The sequence below is a fragment of the Sphaerodactylus townsendi genome, linkage group LG02 (assembly GCF_021028975.2).
Source record: "Sphaerodactylus townsendi isolate TG3544 linkage group LG02, MPM_Stown_v2.3, whole genome shotgun sequence".
NCBI lineage: Eukaryota > Metazoa > Chordata > Lepidosauria > Squamata > Sphaerodactylidae > Sphaerodactylus > Sphaerodactylus townsendi.
In genome coordinates this window covers 25344602-25357124 of record NC_059426.1, presented here as the reverse complement: position 1 = coordinate 25357124, position 12523 = coordinate 25344602, and the positions used below count along the sequence as shown (strand labels likewise).

At 40.3% G+C, this 12523-nt stretch overlaps 1 protein-coding gene across 1 annotated transcript; it reads left to right on the top strand.

The window, feature by feature from the left end:
- Window positions 1-387: 387 nt before the first annotated feature.
- On the top strand, window positions 388-12247 carry PJVK (pejvakin). The gene is made up of 6 exons (XM_048486346.1): window positions 388-1176; window positions 3578-3773; window positions 3935-4076; window positions 6299-6416; window positions 9628-9723; window positions 11808-12247. The coding sequence occupies exons 1-6, from the start codon at window positions 969-971 to the stop codon at window positions 12107-12109; spliced, it is 1062 nt and encodes a 353-aa protein (XP_048342303.1). The 5' UTR covers window positions 388-968; the 3' UTR covers window positions 12110-12247.
- Window positions 12248-12523: the final 276 nt, after the last annotated feature.

Sequence of the window (12523 nt, the reverse complement as noted above, 5' to 3'; positions counted from 1 at the left end):
CAGTGTCCAGATTGAGGGATGTAATTGTACCTCTCTATTCTGCATTGGTTGGACCTCACCTGCTGCATTTAATGAGTCCTTACTAGGCAAGACATTTATATATGAACTACACAGAATAAATATTTTAAACAGCAGTACATTCTAAGTTGCATTGAAATGGGGGGGGTTGTATCATTTGTTCATATTTGCTGTTTCAGAACATTATCATTCTCCCATGTGAAAAGATTCCATTAGAATAAACAGTGAGGTGGTTTCTGCACAGCACACTATTAACGTGTGTAACATGTTATTAATGAACCAGGTTTACCCTGTTTCCCTGTGCAAACTTCTCCCCCCTTCAAAAGGATAAATCGCTTCCTCAGCCCATTATATTTGGACTGTGGAAATTACCTGAATGAAGTTGCCTTCTAACTTTCAACCTTTTCAAGGTTTTGTTATCATTATGACGTCTTCCAAAATGGGTTAAACTACAACCTTATACAGTTTTAGAGTGATATGAAATAACCACTAGATATCTAAAAGTGTAAATTTAGGCTGGACAAACTCTATAGTAGAAAAAACTGTCTGGGATTAACATGAATAAATAAAACCAAGTATTATCTATGGTACTGTTAGTTTTTAAAACTCATTTAAAATACTTTTTCTGAGTTGAAATTGTTGATGTGAAAGCTAAGACAGTACTACACAAAGGGACAGAATGTTACCGTATCAGTTTACTCTGTTAATCTATTATTCATTATTTTGAATGTGGCAGGTCAATGAAAGAAAGTTGTCGAATAATACCATGCAGAAGCCAGTTAAAACAATGGTAGTGCTTTTATTCTAGCCAAATACAGTATGCTTTAAAACAAACAAGGTGTGAGCATTACCCTTGATCTATTTAGGGAAGTTACAATTTTAATATGGCTATATGCTTCGAAGCTTGCAGTTGATCCAGATTTATTATTTTGTGATTGTGTACGCGTAATATGTTTGCTTCTGCTACCAAAAGTTTTGTTAAGCAGGTTGGTGATGGAGGTCGACTAATTCCTGTTCGCAGCCTCAGTGAAGCTGATAAATATCAGCCCCTTGGTCTTGTTATCAAGAAGAAAAGCTGTCTTTCCAAAAGATCCAATTTTATTTCAACGCCATTCAGCCTCAAAGACATTCTTCAAGGAGAGAAAGAAATTTCAGCTGGTAAGGGTTTTGTTTTAAACTTCTTAATTGCCTGCAAAAAAAGAATGCATTTTCTAATTTTCAGAGGTATAACAATGGAATAAATTCAGAACAAGACAGTATTTGATTACGTGGAGGTTACGTAGCCTAAGCTGTTGTAGAGAAACAGAATACAATGATATAAACAAGCTACATTTTTAAAAATCTGTTTTAAAAATATAGCAAAAGATTGAAGACTGAAATCATGTGTTAGGAGTTCAAACTGATAATATTTTCAGTGTTTTTAAAATTAATAATAGGTTAATTATTCTGTATAATATGCTGTTCTCAAAATAAGTTCAATTTAAATGGGTTAACATATAACTGCTTCTAATCATGTAGTAGGTGTGCTTTGGACTGTAATGTGTTTTCCATTCTGTGTGCTGTCACGTCACAGTTTACGGCGACTCAGTATGGATTTCAAGGCAAGAGACTTGACAGGTGGTTTGCTATTGCCTTTCTCTAATGACCCTGGTATTCCTTGGAGGTCTCCCATTCAAGTACTAACCAGGGCCAACCATGCTTAGCTTGTGAGATCTGATGAGAGTACGCACTCCTCCTGGGCCATGAAGGTCAGGCAGTTTTCCATTCTAGCACATTATAATCTTAATTTAAATTTCTATGGAACACTCACAGTCAAAACCATTTACACAACCGTCCACATCTTCCTATTTCTTATTCACGGAATGTAATCCCCCAAACCATAATTTTAAGTAAGATGTCAACAGAATTTCAGTGTCCTGTGCTTTGGACCTTGCAGAGATGGGGAACTGCTTGGAGAAACTGCATATTGCAGCCCTCATTCTGTCCTGGCCTACTAGTCGATGCAAACCTATCTTATGGACAAAAAAAAAAAGCCGATAATGGGACCTTTTTATTAAACATGTGTTCTTTGGTGTTTCTGTCCAAACCCTTTTATTATTATTGTTATTATTATTATTAATTCGATTTGATAAACCGCCCTACCCCCGATAAGACAGACATTACATTATTTCATTATTCCTGAAGGAATAGTTTTAGGCTAGCTGTTTTTGTTTGTTTGTTTGTTTGTTTGTTTTTAGGAAAGCAGCTGAGGTGCTTGCAATTTTTGTTATCAACTGATACAAGTTGATAACAATTTTTGTGATCAACTCGTAGAAGTCCCCATGTTGTAATACAGTGGTTCTCAACCTGGGGGTCGGAACCCCTTTGGGGGTCGAACGACCCTTTCACAGGGGTCACCTAAGACTCTCTGCATCAGTGTTCTCCCCTCTGTAAAATTGATACATGTTAGGGTTGGGGGTCACCACAACATGAAGAACTGTATTAAAGGGTCACGGCATTAGGAAGGTTGAGGAAGCCAACAGTTGAGGAATTGAGGCCTTCTCCAAGTATGGTTGCCATACTTACCTACTGAAAACATGGGAACAGGCCTGTAAGACTTGAGGGATTTCAAGAGAAATCTGAGCTCTGGCATTAGCTTACCTGGCTGGCCTTGTGCAAGTTAAACGACATCCTGATGCCTCACTAGTAAGGAGTGGATGTGATGTTCTAGAGCAGCGGTTCTCAACTTGTGGGTCGCAACCCCTTTGGGGGTCGAATGACCCTTTCACAGAGGTCGCCTAAGACCATTGGAAAACACATATTTCCAACGGTCTTAGGAAATGATTTTATGGTTGGGGGTCACCACAACTTGAGGAACTGTATTAAAGGGTCGCAGCATTAGGAAGATTGAGAATCACTGTTATAATAAGTAACAATATTTGCTAACGTAGTGGAGTAGTGGAGTAGATGTAAGTGTAATAATTACCTTTGAAAGATTTACTAAATAGATTTACTTTCTTTCCACTTTTTAGGAATAGATACTCCCAGAGTAGAAAGTGACATATATCCTTTCTAGGATATCTGAGTCAGGATCATTTAGCCTGAAGTTTATCAGAAGATTCAAACCATGGCTTTCAACTGGTTTTCAACTTCTTATCAGTTCTATTCTGTTCTATTCAATTTGAACTAAATTTTCTCTACTTTTAAACATTTCATATTGCCAATGAAGACTAGTGAAATACAATTTGTGGCAAGTGAAAGGCAAACACCTTCAATTTATGAAACTTTCAGTCCTCCGAAAGTTGCCAGTGCCCATGCCAGGTGGCTTGTGCTTCCTACAGAAATATCTGTTTTGTTTCTACTGGCAGAGTATGGGAGTGGTTAGGATTAAACTAGAAGAAAGGCGAGGTTGTCAATGATACATCAATACAATGTGGTTTTATTCTGTGTGCTGAATATTTTATGTACATAGAGTAAAATAATTACCATCTAGCAATATTTTTTAAATAGCACGTGTAGGACTAAAATTAGAAATGAAGTTGAGACATTTCATTCAGTACAACGGCTTCTTTTTCCACAGGTATTTCATCCTACCAATTACTGAATTATGAAGACAAATCAGATGTAACACTCAATGGTAGACGAGGAAATCACATCCGAAATTCTGTTGGAGTCAATGTTGCTGGATCAGATTCTCTTGCAGTGAAAGCTTCATTTGGTATTGTAACTAAACACGAGGTTGAGGTACCAACATTACTCAGAGAACTTACTAATAGGTTAGTATTATTTCCATTGTTTTACTATCACAGTTATTTTCTAGCTCCATTTTGCAAATCAACATGGACGTTCTGTATGTGTATTTCACTAATGAAGCATAGAATAAGTTTTTAAATACCGTATTGAAGGACTACGAAGACTATTTTCCTCTTTATTGCAGAAAAATTAATTTTGACCACTGTCTTGTTCATCAGTCACAAGAAAGTAAGAAGACGGTTCTTTGTATGGTCTCTGAGAGTATTCGAACAACACGGCAGTGTTCACTGTCTGTGCATGCTGGCATGAGAGGCGACACAATGAGGGTGAGCATGTTTAATGATGTTCCAGGTGCATATTGATGTCAGACACAAGCAGGGCTATGATCTTTCAACACATTGACTTCAGCGGACTTGGAAGAGTATGACACTGCTTATGATAGTACTGTGAGTGAGCAACGGTAATTCTATGCTGGTTTGTTGTCCATGTGCATAAAATATCCTCTGCCTAAGGACTGGAGACAACCCTGGATTAACTGTTAAGCAAAATAAGCACATGCTTAGGGCCTCAAGTAAAGAGGGGCTCATAGAGATTTTTTTTCCTCCTTATCTCTGCTAAGTATTGAAGCACATTTGTTATGTCAGATTAATTTTGAGGATATGATCAATGATTTTGCAATTGAAAAATGCAGGAGAAAACTTTTTGTATAAAGTTATAAGTGAGAGAGAGAGTTTTAGATTTATTCCCCACCTTTCTCTCCTGTAAAGAGACTCAAAGGGGCTTACAAATTCATTTCCCTTCCCCCTCCCCACAACAAACACCCTGTGAGGTGGGTGGGGCTGGGAGAGCTCAGAAGAGCTGTGACTCGCCCAAGGCCACCCAGCTGGCATGTGTTGGAGTGCACAGGCTAATCTAGTTCCCATATAAGCCTCCACAGCTCAAGTGGCTGAGCAGGGAATCAAACCCAGTTCTCCAGATTAGAGTGCACCTGCTCTTAACCACTATGCCACTGCTGCTCCTGCAACAGTAAACATTATTTTGCATCTTTGATTCATGTAAGTTAAAATGCTATGTATCTTCAAGGCAAGAAAGCTATGGAATAATAGGTATTTTGTTTCATACAGATAATGATAATTATTAGAACATATATATTTTATATTTTACTATTGTTTTTATTTTGAATTCTAAGTACAGTATATGAGGCTACCATAATCTTTTCAGTGCTTAGGGCCTCCAAAAGTCTAAATCTGGCCCTGATTGGAGATAATGTAAAACGAAGAGATTTATAAAATAGACAATTGCTTAGATAAATGAATTCTAATATTCCACCCATGTTTTCTTTTAGAAATGATTTGCGAGAGTTAAGAATAAATAACCAGTAGTGTATTAATGAAATGCTAAAAAGTTTGAGCTTATTGTCTTGGTTTTGAACTTGGGATAGATAATTGTTGTAATACCAAAAAGCAAGCAATGAAAAAATTTTCTTGGATCAACTTGTATAGAGACCAACTTGCTTACATAGGCCCTTTCCGCACAGACCAATAAACCTGAACTAACCACGGGGGAAAACCTGTGTTGGGAAGGAACTTCACACAGATCCTGCTCCTCTCTGTATCCCCCGCCCCCGGGTTTTCCAGAATCGCACTATCTGTGATTCTTTAGTTGTAATGTGGATTGCAGGTGCTGGTGAGCAAACAGCTGCCCTGGGAAGCAATTGCTTCCTGGTTTTTAAAGGTCCTTCCTGCGCAGCTGCGCAGCATGGGAGGTGAGATTTTTTTTAAAGATGCACCTCTGTGCGAAGGCACAATGGCAGCCTGCATTGCTTCCGCGGGCTTTGTTTGCTGCCTACATGGAGGCATGCAAATGGGACAGCAGGAGAGCGGGTTACTTGATCCTTCTTGCAACCCGCTCTCCCGGTACTGTGCGGAAGGGGCCATAGAATTATGTTCTGGAGTAGCATATAGAGAAATTGTCTAGCTGGCAAGATTTTTAATTCAAAAGTTTAGTCTGCCTCCATTGGTAAAGAGGACCATATGTCATGTCCCCAGGTGTTCAGTGCCCCTGACACCATGCACCCCTGATTAAATGCCCTGCGTGGCAGGAGTACATTCTCCTGGAGGCAGGTCAAGCGTGTTTGTCCTGACCCATGAATGGAGAAAACAGATGTGTCTGCTTTGATTTGCATCCAGAAAACTGCCTTTTCTGTGGAGACTAAGGGGGAACCCTGTAAATATTAGAATTTGTACTCTCACATAATTATTGATCAGGGCAATCACTTTTGCTGGTTTGCACCTCAGTTTTGAAGGCCACTTTTAATAGAAAACTTGCTAGTTAATAGAAAACTTGATGGTTAAATAGTGGGAAAATGTGTTTCATTTGGGATAATAGCAACACCAATTAGGACAATCGTTTTCAACTTGCTGGAAATTTGTAATGAGTTCCTGAGGTTATTGAACTGAGTTTCAGTACTTGCTTAGTCTAATGTGCTTTTCTTTATAATGTTTTGATTTGCAAGGATGAGTAATGTAACATTTTCTTTTAAAAACAGTTTCATATTATTGATGACCATAATTACAAAGGACGTGACAGAGCTATTGTTTTTCCTGCACATACAACTATTGCATTTAGTATATTTGAACTTTACATTCATCTGGATGGTAATTTTGGTGAGTAACCTGGTTATTCTGCAATCACAAACTGCTGCTGTTTTTAGAGGGGATGTCTTGAAACAACGGTATTAACAGTGCAATCCTGTGAAGAGTTACAGCCCAATTCAGAGCTCTGGGGCAGCCAGGGACAGTTCCACTGCGGGGCTGCTCTGTCACCTCCAGATAACTTTTCAGTGGCATGGACAGGCAAAAAACCACAAAAAGCTTCCCTGCCAATGAAAAGCCCTCCAATGGGCTCAATGGGTTTATGCCATCCTTCTGTCTATGCCCTGGGAGCTGGCATCTTGGGAAGCAATGCTAGGATGGAAGTCAACTAACACTGGCTCCACCCCTGGTCACACCTCCAGAATGGCCCTTCTATGTTCATAGATCCAGTGGGAGTGCAGGGATGCTGACACAGTGCTGTGCACCCTGTAGAAGCATCCTGGGAGGCCCCTTTTCAACTCCTTTCAGCCCCTCCCCCCATTGGGCTGTTTATCAGTCTAAATTAATTGTAACCAATTGACTTAGAATTGCACTGTTTATTATTTAAACTTTTAGGGACATGCAGTCTGCAGTAATACAAAATAATGACTTGCAGTTTGCAAGTTGACAATCTCATTCTCATTTCAAAGCTTCACTTCCTAATCTTTCAAGTATATGTGTTTCACATATACAACAGATTAAAATGACTTGCAGTGTTATTAATCATTTGATTTTGGGCCTGCCCTGAACACTTAAAATGTTGGTATGAAGGTCAGTTTTCAGAAAACTGATATATCAAATATTGTACCAGCTAGTTAGCTTGGTTCTTGCAGAAACAATGTTGAGAACTTAATGGGGCAGGATATAAAATTGAGACAGTTACTTTTCACTGCAAACTTTTAATGTTCAAAACTGATACTGTAACAGACTGAAGCACCAAACAAACATTCTTTAATTAGCATTGATCAGCTCTTTCTACAAATGAATTCAACATGGCTTGCTAGTATTTCCCGTAGTTGCTTTTCACCTTCCATGCACTCTAATAATACTTAATTTCTTACTATCATTACATGAATGGCTGTTGGATTGTGGATCTCCAAGTGGGATTACAGTTGATCTCCAGAATACAGAAGTCTTTCCAGGGTAGAACAAACTCCATAGAATTACATTCCCACCAAGCTCCATTTCCTCCCCAAAATCCACTCCCCACCCCCAAATATCGAGGAATTTCCCAGCTCAAACTGGCAGTTGGAATTTCCCACTGGCTGCCGGTAAAAACATTTCCAGCGTGGTGTAGTGGATAAGAGCAGATGGATTCTAATCTGGAGAACCAGGTTTGATTCCCCACTCCTCCACATGAGTGGCAGAGACTGGTGAACCAGATGTGTTTCCACACTCCTACATTCCTACTAGGTGATCTTGGGCTAGTCACAGTTATTCAGAATTCAGCCCCACCTACCTCACAAAGTGTCTATTGTGGGGAGAGAAAGGGAAAGGAGTTTGTAGGAAACCTTGAGTTACAGGAGAGAAAGGTGAGGTATAAATCCACACTCTCTTCTTCTTCTTCTGTCCCTCAGTAATTTCAAATACTACAAAAACATGGAATATGACATCAACACACTGTGAGTTTTCCCACACATACAAATGCAGATAATTACATGGAACATGGTTAGGGAAACTTAATGGTGATGTCAAATCATGCATTTTGTAAAGATTTTCAGGGGCGAGAGGATGCTGGACTGTTTTTGGCCGCAGCCATGTTCCTTCAGTAATAACTAAATTCAGTTTTGTAGGTAATTTTTTAGATGAATCACAGTTTTCATGCCCTCCTTCTCCTTTCTTGTGATGGCTTTGTGCACTAATGCTATCTAGCACCACATGATAGCTATAATGTTTATAGTTGTAGATACATTAATATGTATAACATGTTCTTCTAAGGGACTGCCATTTTAATTTCAGCAGTGCAACAAGCATCCCTTGCTCCCAAACTATTCGCTAAACTCAAGTGATGCTCACTGTAGCTGGATCAATAGTAGGTTGGATCCTACAAGCTTTCTACTGGTGAAGAGTGAAGGAAGTTCCTCATTGATCTCCATTAAGTCTATATTTGAGGTAGTGGGTCCTGCAGTAACAAAAACCCAGTGGAATAGGAGCTGTAATAATGATGGGAATTGGATGAGACTGAGTGAAAAGCTATTGGGATCCAACACAGCATCCTTGCATCTGCATGGGGGGGGGGGGGGCTGGGAAGTTAAAGTGGTGCTGGAGTGAGCCAAGCTGAGTGGCTGTTGCTATGCTACAAGTCAGCCCTGCAGGGCCACTCAGCTCAGGACCACCAGCAGTGATTCTGGCTCACTCATTGCTCTCTCTCTGGAACTTGGTGGCAATGCAGGAAGTGGTCATCAGCAAGTTGTCACTGATATATCATTCCACAGAAGTGTCTGGGCCAAGTGGTCCCCGTGGAACTGGCAGAGTTGCTGGACTTTTGCTCTGCTCATTCATGGCTGTCAGAGACCCTCTAGACAGTGACCCACTGGGAAATTTCCCATAAGTTAGAAGAAGAAAAAGAGTCGGTTTTTATACCCTGCTAAGAGTTTAAGATTTCAGAAAGTTCTGAGAGAACTGTGACTAACCCAACATTATCTAGTGGGTTTCATGTGAATGAGTGAGCCAGAATCAGTGCTCATGGCCCTGAACCGAGTGGGCCTGTAGCACTGACTTGTAGCATAGCAACAACTACTCAGCTTGGCTCACTCCGCTCATTGCTTTCCACTTTAACTTCCCAATCCACCCCTGCTACAGATGCAAGGATGCTGTGTTGGATCTGTTCTCACATGGAAGAGCTCAAACCCGCGTCTCCAGATTAGAGTACGCCATTCTTAACCACTACACCAGGCTATGTTTGCCAGTCCACCCCTGATCTGCAATGCTGTCGTGCATTGCAAAATGACTAGGATCACATCAGATGCTTGGTGTCTGAATGAGCATCACGGGGACTGCAAACTACTTGGATCCAATGTGGATGTAGGACTTCTGGTCCAACAAATCAATCTGTACTTAGAAGCTTATGTTTGTGATTTGTTTTGCTTGTTCCCACTCCTGCCCCCCAACAAAAAATTAATGTAACTTTTCTGTTATCATGGTTAACAAAATACATGTCATAGTTGTGTTTATTGTTTTGAAACTGGATTACTTATAAACATCCCAGATTAAAATGTAATATATGTTGTGTATTTTTTTTCAGAGCTCTGCGTCACTCCAGAATCAAAAGGAGGATTTGAAAAATGGCCAGCAAAATCATTTTCTTTCATCAGATTAACGAACAACCTGTTTCATCGAAGTATGATGCTTGATATTTATGTCATTTATTTGTCCCACGTTTATTTGATTAGTGATTTATTTAACGATGTTTTAGTTATATGGTTAACTACTAAGAAAATATTTTTTTTGCACCAGAGCAATAGCTGTAGGGCTGTTACTGAGCCTAATGAAAATAATTACAGAAATTTCAAAATATGCACGGAGCATCAATTTTTAATTATAATGTGCATAACATTGACTTTGCTAAGTGTAAAAATGTCTCACATGTTAAATTGCTTTAATTGTAGGTCCTAACCAAATCCATTGTACAGTTGGATTATAATTAGCAAGGCATTTTAAAACATATAATAACAGGCTGTTTCCTAGTGATAGTGAATCTTGGGATCTGACTCATGTTAGTGGCATAATGTGGCCACATTCTAGTCTTTTAACTGTTACTTGCAAATGTCCTTGTAAATGTAAATCCTAGATGAGCAAATGTGATGCATTGTCATGAGACATTTACAGCCCAATTGAAAGTGGCAGGGACGGGTTGAATCCAGGAGGTGGCATGGGGCTGTGCTGGTTGATCTGTGTCCCTGGGGCACTTGCCCCAGCAGATGGGGCAAATCTGCTGGTGGGCAGCCACTCTGTGGCTCTGCAGAGTGGCCAGACGCAGCAAAGTGCACTGTGCCACCTCTCCTGTGTTCCCACTGCCTCTGTTGGCACAGCGGGGGGTGTTCTGGGGGCATGGCCAGGGGTGGAGCTAACTTTGAAATGCCTTTTAGGAGCCAAAAGTCCATAAAGCCCAGTGGAGGGCTTTTCAGTGGCTGGGAGGCTTTTTTGTTTTTTGCTTCTCTGTACCACAAGAAAACCTCTTGGAGGCAGGAGCTGCCCACCTCTAAGTTGCATTTCTTGTGTTATACAAGTGTTTCCTTTCTTGCCAATGGATGAAAATACTGAAGAGCATTAATGCTGAACTTTTATTGGTAAAAACCATCAGAACTGTAATTTGTGACTGATACAGTAGAACCAGATTGCGTGTGGGGTTTTTTTTTTGAGATGATTACATATTTTCACGTTAGTGTAAAAGGTGATCAAGCTTCAGCTAATATCTTCCCAGGTTCACAACCTCTCTGCACAATCTATATATCTAATTCGCCTGTGTATATATGTGTCTACATAATCTGGTTGTTTTAATTTATTTATTAATTGCTGCTGAGTTTTAATGGCTTAATTTTATGTTGTATTTTTGCTGTTGGGAACAGCTATTTTGGGAGCCGCCTCGAGCCCTTCGGGGATGAGGCGGCCTACAAATTTAATAAATAAATAAATAAACACAATAATTCCCAAGAGTGGCCCCCATCTGCAGAGGACCACACTTACCTCAAGCAAATGTTTCTGCAGGCTTGGGCAACACCTTAGGTCTGCAGAAAAATCTGATATTAAAAACATTGGGGAGGGGTTTAAATTACACCCCCCCTCCCAAAGTGTTTCTTGAAAAGGGCAGAGTATGCACTGACCTTTTGAAATGATGGCCACTGCAGGGATCCATTCTAGGTTTGGCTGCCTTGGCATGGATACCCGAAGCAGCTCTGGGCCCAGCCACAAGCAGCTCTGTGTTTGGCCCAGTGGCAGCAGATGTTGAATGGTTGTGGATCCACTCAGTGTGGTGGTGGACTTGCCTTAAGGTAAGTGGTGGGGGCCTGGAGCTGTGTTGGGAGGAGATGAGATCCCCCTACAAGTTTCAAGGATCTCCCACTTGAAAGAATATAACCCTCCATATTTCTTGAAGTGCAGATCCCAACTGCTTCTAGCAACTAGTGGGTTCTAATAATTCTGAATGATGTTATACAAATATTACTTGTTAAATCCTTGAATGGCAGACTTCATTTAGGGGGAGGAAAGGAGAAATTTGGGTTTGTTATTTCATTGCTTTTAGTTGGAAATGTTTTTTTAACAGTTAATATAACCCACCACGCGGTATACATCTTTTAGAACAAATAATAATAAACATTAACAATTACTGTAGTGTCAGGATTGTGGGAGCAGGTCACGTTTCTTTCAGTGCTCAAAAGACATTAGAAGTTAGTAATCTCTATTCTCTGTATTTTTTTAATACAGATAAACAGGTAATGGATATCATCGCTCACTCGGATAATTACTTAGACGACCTTTTTGCAGACTACTATGAAAAAGCGGCAAGCATGACTGACATCTCCATGAACTATCTCAGAGAAGGGGCTCATGTACGAGTTAATTTACTCAATAGCAACATCCCCAAAGGTCCGTGTTCCTTGTGTGGCATGGGGCGTTCTAAAAGGGAAACAGTCTATGGCTGCCTCGAATGTGCTTCTAATGGACAAAAGTTTGTACGACTGCATGCTGTGCCTTGTTTTGACCTATGGCACAAGAGAATGAAGTAAGACTTTTTAAATAAATGCCTTAGAGGTGACTGTGCCACAGACGACTTCTTCTTTTGGGAGAGCCAGCGTGATGTAGTGGTTAAGAGCAGGAGCACTCAAATCTGGAGAACCGGGTTTGATTCCCTGCTCTGCCTCTTGAGCTGTGGAGGCTTATCTGGTAAACCAGATTAGCTTGTGCACTCCAACACATGCCAGCTGGGTGACCTTGGGCTAGTCACAGTTCTTCAAATCTCTTTCAGCCCCACCCACCTCACAGGGTGTTTGTTGTGGGTGGGAAGGGAAAGGAGACTGTAAGCCCCTTTGAGTCTCCTTACAGGAGAGAGAGGGGGGATATAAATCAAAACTCTTCTTCTTCTTCTTAGTGAGTTTTAATTGCAACAGTATAAAAACATGGAGCAACAAATTATTTTATCT